This window comes from Passer domesticus, chromosome 2 (genome assembly GCF_036417665.1).
Source record: "Passer domesticus isolate bPasDom1 chromosome 2, bPasDom1.hap1, whole genome shotgun sequence".
NCBI lineage: Eukaryota > Metazoa > Chordata > Aves > Passeriformes > Passeridae > Passer > Passer domesticus.
The window spans coordinates 41,273,921-41,288,116 of NC_087475.1; the positions used below are offsets into that span (position 1 = coordinate 41,273,921).

A 14,196-nucleotide genomic window follows, 5' to 3' on the forward strand; every position below is an offset into this window, starting at 1 on the left:
ACAGAGGTGGGTGAAAAAAAAACCCCACCAGATTTTTTTCCCCACTCATTTATAAATTCTGGGGAAAATGGTATAAAACCCCAACATTTTATATTCATTGTTTAGTTTTAACAAAACCAAGGAGTTTATAAAATTTATAAATTAAATTAAAAACATAGTAAGGAAATTTCAAAAGTAAAGGAATTCCTGAGGAAAGAATTGATGCATTTCTATATTGGTCTTATAAAGTTCATAGCTTTTTGAAAAGACAGAAGCATTTCAATTATTTTATAAAACGTTTCAAGTAAGATTTTGCACAGCAGTTTAAAAGATGTTACAGCAGTGCTGGAAACTGCAACCAGATCTAATCAGATAAAGTAGGTTGATCAGTCCTGGCTTACACTCTTTACTGTAAAATAAATTAGGGGTAAGAGGGCAAACAATTCAAACATTCTCCTATGAAAACTTGCTCATAATTCAGCAGACATGCTTATAGGCTAGTGGTGACCTATTTGGCTGTTTCTTGAAAGCATCCTTTCTTGCAATTAATCAGAAATCCAGGATCAAAGCTCTTCTTCACAACATTCAGAGCACTTAAGTTCAGTGCCTTATCCAATTCATTTCCAGTTTAAATTAAATTGTAGTTGAATTGAAACTCGCATGGGAATCTCAAACACTATTAATCTTTTAGTTAAGGTGGCTACCTGTTAACCAGAACAATAATGGAAGTCCCCAAACCATTCTTTAAAGTAAGAACTGTATTTTATTTTACCACAGACCACTACCCTAAGCATTGCATCCTAATATTTTAAAAATGCTTTAATGTCTTCCTCATTACCATGAATTTTGCAGAAGATAATAATTTAAAAATTGTTAAAGCTCCATCTACAAGACACAAGTCATATTTCAAAACATACGACTCAATCCTAAAAACATTCATTTTGTTTGTCCTTCACCTGATCTTTCACCCAGTCTAGGGCTAACCAAGACAAAAATTAAAATACTGTCACCACTGCATTTTTGAAGAGTACAGCACCCAACTGTACTGAGCGAGCCCCATGACATTCATGTTGAGAAAGGATAACATGCTCATAACACACCTTTAATTCTCTTGTCTAGACTAGGATTTAAGACAACACAGCTGCCAAAGTGCATCCAACCCATTGACAAAGAAAGTGTTCAAGTTGCACTCACCATTGTAAGCTGCACCTAGACTACAGTGTTTGCCTTAGTGCAGCAAAAACTGAATACTAGTCCTCTATTGGAAACCTCTGGAAAACAAACCCAGAACAGAACAAAACAAATCCAACCCCCAAAAAAAGAGCAGAAGCAAGCTAATGAATAAGAGAGCCCATAGAAGCAGATAGCTATAGTTCTTGTTACCTTAAAATCTTTATACATAAATCTTTATACAAGTCACTACGTGCCAGGATAATTTAGCACTGCAGTCCTGATTGCTTCCCTATTCTCTCTCAAAATGTTATCATCACATACCACCTACACAATTTACAAGGAGGAAAAAAAACTGTTTGAGCAACACTTCTAATGCTCCAGAAATTAAATAACCAGTAACCCCAGGTTTTTTCTTAGGTACAAGAAATAAAAATCTGACATTCAATTATTAAGAAAACCAGAAAAGAAATTTAATGGAAGGATTTGATGATTTTTTTGGGCAATCCACCCACTCAGACATTTCACATTTTAATTTAAAAACTTTCAACAGCCAAAGAATGTCTATTTTTGAAATTCTGGCCTAAAAAGTATGCCTGATAACATAGGAGCTTTAACTAAACATAATGTTACCCAGAATGCTTCACGTTTGACCAAAGAATAAAACTTATTTCTATCCACACACTATCCAACTGAAGAATTATTTTGAAAGAAAATATTAAACTTACTGACAACTGTGTTGGCTATAAAAAACAGTATTTAAAGAATTACTGGCCTCTCAGCAAAACAGAAATTCAAATGCAAAACTAGAAATTCTAATGAGAAATAATTTTTTTAAAATAAAATTTTCCAAATATTCAAAAACTCTTTGTCAAAACAGTCTAATGAAGTGCAAGATAGAAAACATTCAACCCCAAGCACTAATGCTATATTGCTGAACTAAATTATGAAAGCAATTAAAGCCATGATAATATTTGGTCTTTAACACATTAAATGACATTTTTACAACACAGACACAATCAAGCAATATTGCACAACCAAAAACAAATTCAAGAAGTCTTGCCACATACTGTTCTACTATTCGATAATTGTAGCTATCCAAAAATTATCCACACATCTCTACAACAACATAAGCTACAGCAGCAATTAAAACCCAAACCCAGAAGATGATGCTAAGGAATGCATCATTAAAAAAAAAAAAAAGCACTATACTCTAAACTAGCACAATCTAAACTAAACACGCATACAAAAGGAGCTTGCCTACCTGGCTTTTTCAATAAAAGTCCAAAGAACACCTAAAAGCAGGAAGGGATAAAAAATATTTATATTCAGTGTTCAGATAAGAAAACTATCATGTCATTTTACCTTACAGAGAAAAATAATTAAAAGTTGGGAAGGAATACCTATAAAATTATCTGGACTAGGCCGTGGAGGTGGTAAGGAACAGGGAAACAGCCAAAAAAACCCAACACATTAGAACACTCTGGTTATAAGCATTGTCTCCAATTTTCACATTTTCCAATGAAAGAAATTCAAAGTAATATGAGTATTTCAGATTATCAAGAATGTGAGAGTGGGAAAGTGTGAGGGGGAAGAGTCAAGAGAACTCTGCAAATATGTAATTAAATTCAAAAGTTACTACAGAAAAACATTAAAGGTTACATGTTCTGAAGATGCATGAGAACCTTGAAATACGTGATTTTAAGACTAAGCCAAACAACTTTAAAATAGTCTTTTATAGCTTAAAATTGTACATTGTCAGAAACATTTTTTAGAGGACTGTCTATATAAGACTTGCAGGAACCTATAATTTTATCTGACAGAATTAGTTCATTAATTTCAAATTAAAACAAAGGTAGATTCACACACACAAAAAAATTAATCTAAGCTCTGTACAATGCTTCTTTTGGTCTCTAAAGTTACTTTAAAAACATGAGAGCACAAATCTGAGTTATGCTCTTTCTATTACAGACACTTTCTAGAGTACAGTCTATGTATGAGTTTCCCAATAAAACACAAGAGATGGCCAGACAGCTGAAAGTTCTGATATTATATACAGAGTCAATTAAGTATGACTGACTACTTCTGTTTACTTCTCCTTTATATCTCTACAGATGCTTAAAGCATTTACATTTTGTTCCTATAAATCTGTGAGGTTGCCACCTGATAAGCAGCTATCCATAGGTGTCCCTCAACTAAGAAAAAAGAAAAATGGAGAGCAGTAGAGTTCTTCTATCGTACTTGAATATGTGCAAATGTTTGCTGAGATTTAGAATCTGTTAATCTGTTCTTCCAATGAAGTCCCAAATTTCATCTCATGGGTGCACAAGAGTGGCTGGCAGCTTGGCCAAGGGGAGAATGGGGGCCATGCTTTTTACCCACTCTGCCTTTTTTTACCTGAAAATGAGTACTCAAAGCAATCCATTACATTAAGATGATTGCACAAAAAAGAACTCTTCCTAAAAAAGACTTAAGGATTTCAGTGTGTGCTTATTTCTGCCACCTCTACACAGCTAGCACCTATGAAAATGCATAGACATTTGTCAAGCTTTGCATACAGCACGCTTCAGAAGAAACAGGATTTTCCATACTTCAGCTCTACCAAACACTGCAGTGTTTCTTCCTGAAAGGTTGAAGCCATGTTTGTGGTTGCAGGTGTTATACTAGTGTTTATGAAGAATCCTCTAACTACTTCTCAAAAGTAGGAAAAATATTTTCTGAAAATAAGGATGCAACATACACAGAACTTCAGAAAACTGAAAATTTGACCTTGTTTAAAGAGGTCTTATGTTCTTTGAATAAAAACCATACTTCAATTTCAAAGTATTTGGAAAGCAATATTTTCAAGTAAACTTTTGAGCAATTTGTAATTTCAAATATAGTTTTCTAGACTTAATCACCATTAAGTCACTAAATACATCAATTATCATTGACTGAAGATGCTGATTTCACAATTAATAAATTTCAATGATTACATTTCTTGTATGTTTTAATACTACACAGAATTCCTAGACTGGGAGGCAGATTTTCATCCTGATCATAAACCACAGAGACTACAAAGAATACTGTCATCTCAAAGATAGATTTCTGTGATATTTCATTGCAAGACACTTATATAATTTAGTCTACATTCTCAGCCAATCTAAATAAAATAAATGTTCTGGTCTTTTTCTTCTAGAGAAAAAGCACTAGATTAATGGAGTTTTTTTCACTACTTGGAGTAAAATAGCACTTCTGAGAAATACTGTAAGTAGGCTCTGTTAGTCTCTAAAATGTGAACGCAACAGCCCTGTACCTAAAGCACAGGTCAGACATCTAGAAAAATTACAAGTGAAGAACTTGAATTAACTTTGAGTTTGCTTTTACTTCTAGTTTGCTTTTACTTCTAGGCTCTAGTTTTCTGCTTGAATAGAAATAGCAAAACTTTCCTATTTCATGGGGTTCACCTGAAAAAAACACCATAAAAACACCTGTAGAACAGATTGAGAAATTACACTATTGAAGGCTAACCAAGCACCTAGAACTTTAAAACTCACCCAGTGAGTTTTAAACATACCTTCATAATAGAAGAACACTGGCAGTCATATTAAAAATTAAAATTCAGTATTTGGCAAATACCAACAGATTCTCTTTAGAGAGCTTTCTAATCACACAACAGACAAACACAAAAGTGTTAGAAGATACCCAACTCCTTTTTCCACAAAAATAAAAATAAAATTTGCACTACCTAATCTTCATTCTCGCTAATTACTTCTAAATCTTGACATCTAACTGGGGTATACCACTTCCAATCTGTTCTTTTGACAGCTTCTGTTCTTCCTTCACTGCAGACCTTTGTTGGCATGGGCCCACTCATCCAATTTAGCCCTGCTCTCACAAATAGAAGGTTTCTCCAGAAAACAGCTCATTCTGAAACGATGGCGAGTTCTGTCTGCAGCATAAACAAGTCAGTTCTTTGCTGCCAAGCCTGTAAATCTAAGGAAGAAGGCCCCAGAGCTGCAGCACCTACCAATGCACAGGTGACATATTTTGTGTACTACCTCACCAGGAGGCAGTAAAGCAGCAGCTGGTTCTTTTTATCCTTCTTGAATACAGAAAGTAAGTAGTCTTCAAAGCTACCTTATGTACACTCCACCTTCCTAGCAGTACAAACCTTCAGCATACACAAGAATCAAGAAACGAGGCTTAATGGACCTATTTGGCAAAAGCAGGGTCCAGAAACCAGTTCTAAGTGCCCAAACTGGGACTGGATCAAGGCATTTCAGATGAAGCATCTGGAGGAAGAGCAGCGGCTGTGATTTTGTACCACCGTGATCCTTCATCTGACGCTGGCAGCACTCTGCGCTGCAGGAAACTCTGGCCCAGAGTACAGTGAGCACTTCTGAAACCTCTTCCTCCTCCTCATCCTCTGTCTAGGCAGAGCTGCTGGGGGTGCACCTATCCACCCCGAACTGGCAGGGCTCCCTTCTCAAGGTAAAGCACCTGGACTCTCTCTTAGAAAGATCTAAACAATTTTTATTTTTTTTTACCTTGAAAAGAGGAATACTGTTTACATTTAAAAATGTTCCCAGGAAAAAAATTTAATTATCTGTTTAAAAGTCATGGAGACATCCTCCACTCTTGATAAAGCCGTGCTTCATGACTGAAAGGGATGCAAGGCCTACACACACTACACAAGGAAGCTCAGCTTCACAGTTTTGCCATTAGGGGAGTTCTCCGCAAGCTGGCAGAGCTGGATTTCAGACTAAGCCTATTTATGTGCTAATATTAAATAGCCATTTAAAGAGAACAGAAACTAGAGTGGCAAGAGTGATCTCAATCTCTTCTAACCACTAAGCTTCAGAGCTAAGCGGAGGTCCACTCGTTTCCTCTCTTTCATTCATGAACATGTCACTCATGCCTCTAAGGTCACTCAGATTCATCAGGTGGGGTGCAGGACTCTCTGAGCTTAGCTGGCCCGGTATGTGGTGGTTAGACCAGGGAAGCAGAAGACTCAGGTGTGCATCTCTTAGCCCAAAGAGGGAATTTCAACTGGCTTTTCTACTTCTTGGGAGTGTAATTAAAATTACTCTCTAATTATGGTATAACACAGGGATTCTTTCATCCGAAAATAAAACAAAATAGCAAGGACAACATGTAAAATGCACAGATACCTACCACTTAAGAGACCTGGCCAATTGGTTTTCGGTACAACTAAAGCTCAGAGATTTTTCAGAACACGGTTTTGTATCAATACAAGCATACAGTTGTCATCCAAACCCCCAAGAAAATAGTACTATGATTATTTGTTTCTCAGCATGGATTAAATGCCTTTCTGCAACTGTAAATTATAATTTAGAAGTCCTTGTACAGCTGCATATTGTATCTGTAAATATGCATTTTTCAGGTTCAACTGGTAAGAAAGATGCAAGCTTAAGTCTACAGCACATTAGGTCTTACACTGCCTGCAAACCTGAGTTCCAAAACATAACACCCCCACCACAACCCACATATGTAAATCAGGCGAGTTAACAAGTAAAAATCTGGTACCCTTGCTGAAGCTACATCCCTTTAATGCATCATATTCCTTTTAACTACAACTCAATTAAAATTATCTGGGCTTGCTAAAATTTTCAGGATTTCAGCTGCATTTAGATTACTTTGCATAAATGAAATTTAGGATTACAATGTTGCTCATATGTCTCACAAAATATCTAACCAAAAGCTAAAAGCTGGAGTCTTGCAGTAAAAGAGCTAGCAGATGAAAAATGAGAGCAGCATTCAGACCCACTCTCAGCAGTGCTGAGTCAATGTAACTATGGAAGTACAAGTTGCCTTCTATTCTGCTTCACCTATCTACAGCTGGTCAGCTGGGGTCTGAATGCAGACGCTCCAGCACAAGGTACAAAGCAAGCTGCAAAAGCCACAGATATAAATTCAGAAGCAAAATGAATTTATAGTGACGATTATGTACAAGAAAACCAAAAGCATTTATTAATTAATGAAGCCTACCTGAACTACTTAAAGAAAAAACCTTCTTCTGCAAGGTATGTGCAAATGATAAGAATGGAAGGATATTGAAAATGCACTTTTTATAATAAATTGAAAATAACTCCATTACATTGGTCTTTGGAAATCTCCACTGAGAGAGTCAGGACACACATTAAGAAACACCCACTATGAAAAAGTTGCAAGTCTTTAAAAATAGCAGCGCTTTGCCTCCTCCCTCCCCTTTCCCCTACTCACCCTCCTCCCCAATTTCAAAATACATCTTCCCCAGGCCTTGGTCTGGAATGGCAGTTTCTGTGAACAGACCATACCCGACCGTATGATTAGCCATTACTATTATCATCACCTATTATGCTGTACTCTACATTAAGATGCAAATCCAACAGATGTGGTCCAACTAAGTTATTTACAAGGGTTTCCCTTTCAGACGTCCAAGCCAAAGCTACAACCAGTTCTGCGATATAATTACAGCTTCTCTCCACGGGCAGTAACAGACCTCTGTCTGCGATGGTCTGGCCAGCGGCATTTTCTCATCTACGCTCTGGTTCAAACGGTTGCTATGATTTCAAATGGTGCATCTACCCTTATTTTAGCGCGACTGGCTGCGTTTCAGCTGCCGACATCTGACTGATTGATGCACATCTAAACAACGCAGCGATTATAAAAACACACTGGCAGTAGGCACCGGTGTTTCACCACCGTGGGCTCGCTCCTAACAGAGCGGCTGGCAACGAGACCGTGGGAAATTTAAGAGAAACACCAGCACACATGAGGCCTAACACTCACAGCCGTCACTTCCACCGAGAAAAGAGGCTGGCGTCCTGCACTTTTAAGAGTGGGAAGTTCATGGAAATACCTATGCAGGTATCTATATGAACAGGCAGATCTCTCGCCTGCCGCACGAAAGCATCCAGGTGCTTCCCCTGCGCATCGGCCACAGCACGTCCACCAAGAAAGTGCACTCGAGGGCTGGCTGACCCGATGCACCACCGGGGCAACTGCTTTTCCGCCCCCACGGTTCCAGCCTCCGGCCAGATTCTCCACCGTATTCCATACGGGAGCACCCCAAACTCCCCGCACACGCAACTGGGGGGAGGCGAGCGGCGGAAGCCACCGGAGCCCCCGGCCCCTGCCCCCGCTCCGCCGCCCCCGGCCGGCGCCCGCCCACGGGGAGCCCGGGGCTGCGGGCGCGGCCCGGAGGGGGCGGCGGGCTGGGGGCAAAGCCCTGCCGCCCGGGGCAGGCGGGCGAGGGAAGGGAGCCGCGGGGCAGGCACCTGAGCGGGCGTGGGCAGCCCCGGGCCGGAGATCCGGGCACCGGGGCGGGGGAGGAGGGCACGGAGGGGGGCGGGAGGCCCGCAGGCCCCGGCGGGGCGGGCCGGGCCGCAGGTGGGCGTCGGGCGCGGCCGCCGGAGGAGCGGCCGCCGGGCAAGTCACCTCTTGACGCGGATGATCTGGTCGCGCATGGGTCGGATGTCCTGGAAGCTCTGCTGGTTGACCAGGCTGTAGACGAGGATGAAGCCCTGCCCGTTCTTGATGTAGAGGTCCCGCATGGAGGCGAACTGCTCAGTGCCCGCCGTGTCCAGGATCTCCAGGACGGAGGGGGAGGCGTCCACCTCGATCTCCTTGCGGTAGAAGTCCTCGATGGTGGGGTCGTACTTCTCGATGAAGGTGCCGGTCACGAACTGCACCGTGAGCGCCGACTTCCCCACCCCGCCCGAGCCCAGCACCACCACCTTGTACTCGCGCATCCTCCCGCCAGCGCGGACCGCCCGCCCGACCCGCACCTGCCGACGGCCCCTCCTCACCCCCCCGCCATCGGCCGCCCCGCCCTGTGCCCGCCGCCGCAGCCGCCTCCGCTCCGCTCCCCGCCCGGCGGATGCTCGGGGCCGCCGCGGCGGCTCCTGGGCGGCGCTGCCGGCGGCGGGGCCGCGCTCACGGGCTGCGGCGCGGCCGGGGTGGGGCGGCGGCCCCGCCTCCTCCTTCCCGTGTCGCCACGGCAACAGCCAACGGGGCGGGACGGGGGAAGAAAGAGCGGGGAGGAGGAGGAGGAGGAGGAAGAGGCGGGCGGGCACCGCCCCGTCACGTGGCGCGCCCCCCTTCCTGCCCCCGGGCGCGGCGGCCGCGCGTGATGCCGGCGGGCGGCGGCGGCGCTACCGTGGCTGCTCTTGCGGCTGCTCTTGCGGCTGCTGTCGCCCGCGTCCCCTCCCCTCCCCGCGTCCCCTGCCGTGCCGTCGCTCCGGGGACACAGCGTCCCCCGGCCCCGCCGCCCGGGCCGGCTCCGAGCGGGAAGGGGCGGGACGAGCCAATGGGAGCGCGGCCGGGCTCCCGCGGTTCCGCTTCCCGGGCGGCGGGAGGCGGCTCCGGCGCGGTAAGTTCGGGCCGCTCCGGACCTGGCTGCTTTCCGGCCGTGGGAGCCCCGCTGCTGCGTGTAGAAGCCAGCGGGATTCGTCACATCCATGGCAGTGATCCGGAGCGCTTTGGATGCCTTTGAACGCACTGCGGTCTGGGCCGTGCCTGCAAGGGGGCGGCCGGAGGTGTTTGCCGGCAGTGGTGCCTGCCTTCTCGCCCCCTTCTGATACAGGGAAGGGGCCAGAAAAAGTGGTGGTGCAGTTTGGGAAAGGTCAAAACAGTACAGAAAATGAAGATGATTGATGGGATGGAATTCACAGATCCTCCCAGGATCTGGTATCACTCCGGAAAGATTCTGTCCTGTATGCTTGCTTGTCTGCTACAAGACAGACTCCTTAACGCTTCTTTTTTATTTTTTTTCCCTCAGTCATAATTGGCTAGAATTGTTTGATACAGGGAGTAAAGACTTTGTTTTCATTAGAGGGTCGAAGGTCAGCCAGAGCCCTTAGTCTGCTGTTCAGATGCTTTCTGAAAATGCTTTCTGGCTGTCGGAAATGAGCCCTGTCCTGGTGCTGTGTTTCTTGTTGCGCTGTTCTTCCCGCTGCATTGTCATAGCTTCATGTGAAGTAAGGCCCAAGGTGTCGGCCTGCTTTCCAGGCAAGGCCGGTTCTGCTTCCCTTTTGGCTTGTTTTCATGTTTCCAAGCCTAACAGTGGCAGACGTATTAAGGGCTTTTTGGAGCACGTTGGTCCCTGTCCAGGTCTTTCAGTTAAATGCTTGCCAACTGCAGTATTTTAAGCTTTGCAGTGTTTTGCTTGGGTATTCTGTTTGGCTTTTCTTCTGTGTGTTTTTAATTCTTTTTTGTTTTAATTGCAAAGCTTCAAAACAAATTTTTCTTAGTAGGATGTCGATAGCTTTGGTGCATTGAGGAGAAAGAAGATTATCTGCCAGCTTCTTGCAGTTCCCATGTCCAAAGCTGCCAAAGTAAACCGGAAACCACATGTATTTGAGTGATTTAAATATATCAGTACCAAAGAAGTAGACAACTTTTTACAGGACTGTCAGAATGCATTTGTAAATAATGCAGAGCCTGGTCAGAACTGAGTAATAGTTTCAATGAATGACCTAATTTCTATTGGTGACTTGAAACCTTCAAGTATTAGAAATGAGCCTACAAGAATGTGTCATATCACAAAATACAAGACACTGTACAGATTAATAACTATTGTACAGATTAAATAACTGTAACAAATTAACAGTAACAGAGTAATTAACTGTAACTAATGTACAGATTAATAACTATTTGTAGTGTGAATTCAGGAACCCTCCAGCAGAATAATGGGAAAATACCTGGATTTATTAGTCAACAATGAAAGCAGGCTGCCAATTTAATGTGGTTGTGAAAAAACTGTGACAGTGGTGTGCACACAGCCAAGCTTCTGGGTGACTGGTGAGACATTACTGTGTCCAGTTCTGATAAGTCACATCCAGGAAAGAGGAGTTTGTGCAGAAGTACTTCCGGGAGGGTTACTGGAGATGAAAACAAAGCTTATCTACAAGAGTGCACTGGGAATATTTGTTTGATTAACCTAGGAAAAGCAAATGCAGGGGAGGGTTATGAGTAACCAGTAAGGCAGGGTGGAATCAGGCTCAAGCAAATAGGCGTTTAACCTAATGAGCAGCACTGATGGAAGAACACGGATCTACGCTGATTATAACCTAGGTAGAAAACTAGGCCCTGTCTCAGTGCAGTGAGGGCTTTGTCTTCAATGAAGAACAGTGAAAATGGACTTATCTAACAGGCTTTACAATGTGTTGTGCATCAGAATAGGAAGATTATATGTAACTATACAAAACAGATTTAAGTGATCAGTGTTGGAGGGAGGAGTTTTGGGCCTCCCTGACTTATCCTGAGACCAGAGCAACCTCCTGGTGTTCAGCAGAAAAAAAGCTGTCAACTGCTGCTTCCTGATGGGGAGGGTGGGAAGGCCACAGTTGAGAAAGAGGTGATAGGAATGCTCCCACCAAGGACATTTACACCAGGTGTTCAGTCTCTTAGATTTGATGGGCAGCAAAATGTTTACTTAATAAATGTAGAAACTGGAAATACAGAAGGATAGTGGATGTAGAGTATGGAGGATGTAAAAGAAATGTAGGATGGTCAACAGGACGAGGTGCTGGATGCTGTGACTGTTCCTGGGGATCTCCCCATAGCTGTTTTGAGGCTGAACATCTTGTCATTGCCCAGTGCTGTTTTTCTGAACTTCATTTTTGATTGTAATTCATCTGACAAGAGCAACAACACTGAAAATTCACCTAACAAGTGCTGGAGGCTCAGCCCTGAAAACAAATACAGTATCAGTTATGTGTAGTTATTTATAGTGAGTTGGAGAACATGGGGTCATTTAGGTACTGCCAGTCTGTTTTTATTGCATGTTGCTTATACTTCTGTTCTTCTTTACTGAAGAACAGGAGAAAAAAAAATAAGGTAGTAAATTGCAGGGAAAGAGAAACTTCCTGCCATAAAAGATTGAATTGGGCAAGGCTTGCCAAGCAAATATCTCAGCCCACAGCATGATTTCCCAGCGTGACTTCCTTTGTAGCTTCTCACAGGAGACTCGAGAGTCATCTAGTCCCCCTGTGCTGTACAGCTGGGCTTTTGCCGGCTTCCTAGGATTTAGAAACTTCAGTTTTATTGCTCACTTCTCAAGTCTTTTTATGTCTTGTATCGAGCTGTCTTATTTCAAGCTTCAGTGGCCTGCGGCTTACCGCCCTGTTTTATGGTAGCCTGGAGTTTCTCAATAAATATTGAATTTTTATCTTGTGCAGCAACCAACACACTGGTTTGTAATTTTTTTGCTAGTATTGTAGCCTCTGATTATGCATTAGGGTATGTATTTAAAAGAGGAAAATGGCTCTAATATCTATTTCCATTTTAAAGCCAGGGTTTGCCAATTCTTCACTCTTAACAGTATCAGTTGCAAAGTGTACAATGTAGCAGCATGAAAGATGGGGGAATCCGTAGTTCCCTTCCTCTGAGAGCTGGTGATGGTCTTCTGGCACTGAAGTGCAAGAAAATGTGTGATAAAGCTGTCTGTGTCTGTGCTGCAGACTGTTCTGGTGCACATTTGTTTCCCATGGTCAAGTGTTCTTTTAAATGCTTATTAGTAGAACACAATTTCCTGTCCTTGCTTACAATCATGTCTTTGCACTCAGGCTGTCAATGCAGTTCCATCGTCACATGGATTTCTCCTAATTGTGTCTCATTGCTGTATTTAGGAAGTGTTGAGGATTAAGATTTTGCTTCATCTTTAATATTTCTTCCTAGATAAATTGTCTTGTTAGTAGTGTCCATAAAGTTGTTAGCAAATTGAGGATGCAACTAGTTGCAGTAAAAGGTGGCTGACTTGGCTTACCCTGTCCTTAGCATTTTAACACCTTACCAGGTTATCAGACTGGTAATTTCCCTTTCACACTGGCAGTAAAGTTGTCCCATTCTTTTAGTAAGTGCAAAATTATAAATGTTTGACACCTTTGTTCATGCTCTCTAGGTGAGAGCAGGAACTACCAGTACCTGTAAAGGTGAAGGAGGCTGGACCTCCTGTCATGTCTGGTGGCAGCTGGGGTTGCCCAAGAGCTGCCCATCAGTGACAGCCAGCACCATCTCCAGCCTGCTGGAGGGACTAGGATTTGGGATTCAATTTACCATACTGGAAGAGCATGTTATGGAAGCAAGGTTTCATTAACTTCTCTGCTTGGGGTGTTTTGTTTTGTTCTTAAGCAAATCTAAGCCCTTGTTTTGGAAGGTGAGCGTGCTTTAGTTTTGTAGTGGTGACGCCTTGTGTGAGCTCTGAGTGTATGACTTTTGTCTCTGTGTGTAGCCTCACTGAAGTCAGGGGTGCCAAGATGAGATAGCAGCTCTCCACAGACCTCCCTGTAAGACAGAGTCAAAATCTGCAGTGATGAATTGCAGTCATCATTACTTGTCTGTGTTGGCTGGAGCTAACATTTCCCTATGTGCAGGGATTCATTCCCATGTGCCATCCTGAGCTCAGCACCCTAAGCTGGTAAATCAGGCTGATCTTCCAGTGTAGCAAGTGTGATGGACATCAGTATTGTTATGCTTTAGTTCTGGTACCTGGTTTTGGGAAGACAATTCACAAAGCTGAGGTAAGCTCTAGGAAATTCTTGGCAAAACTGAGACTTTAGCACTTGGATTCCCAGCAGCCAAGCATGCTGAATGGGGAGATTTTAAACCAGATGATTGGAAATGTTCTTTAGGCAACTCTTTTCTGCTCAGTTTTATTGCTTATAGCCTTCACTTAAGCACATTTAGAGTCAGAGAGTCAAAATCTGAAGTGGTCTCTTGTACTTCCTGTGATCCATAAGGGTGAAAGCAGACCCTGGAAGCTGGATCTGTTAGCTCCCCAAATCTGCCCAACCCCACACTGCCTTTCTCCCTCTGACACCTGTGCTGGGCCATTTCAGCTCATGGAATTTGTAGAAAGTGAACCCAGACTTTAAATACAAATTGCTTTATAATTCCTAGCTGCCAGGGGCTCAGCCATGAAAGAAGAACAGAGTTAACTCTGTTAACTCACAGTGTTGAGTTAACATCCTCAACTTAAAACACTTTAACCCCCCACCTATTGATTCCCAAGAGACTGTTTTGTGTTGTGAGGGAAAACAAATGAGATTACATTCCAGCAGA

General features: G+C 43.1%; 1 protein-coding gene across 1 annotated transcript in view; it reads right to left on the reverse strand.

The window, feature by feature from the left end:
• Window positions 1-8,915, reverse strand: part of RAP2A (RAP2A, member of RAS oncogene family) — a 30,879-nt gene extending 21,964 nt beyond the window's left edge. The window contains exon 1 of the mRNA XM_064408417.1: window positions 8,572-8,915. Coding sequence (XP_064264487.1) covers window positions 8,572-8,885 — 314 coding nt within the window. The 5' untranslated portion in view covers window positions 8,886-8,915. The remainder of the gene's footprint in view (window positions 1-8,571) is intronic.
• Between the last annotated feature and the right edge of the window lie 5,281 nt (window positions 8,916-14,196).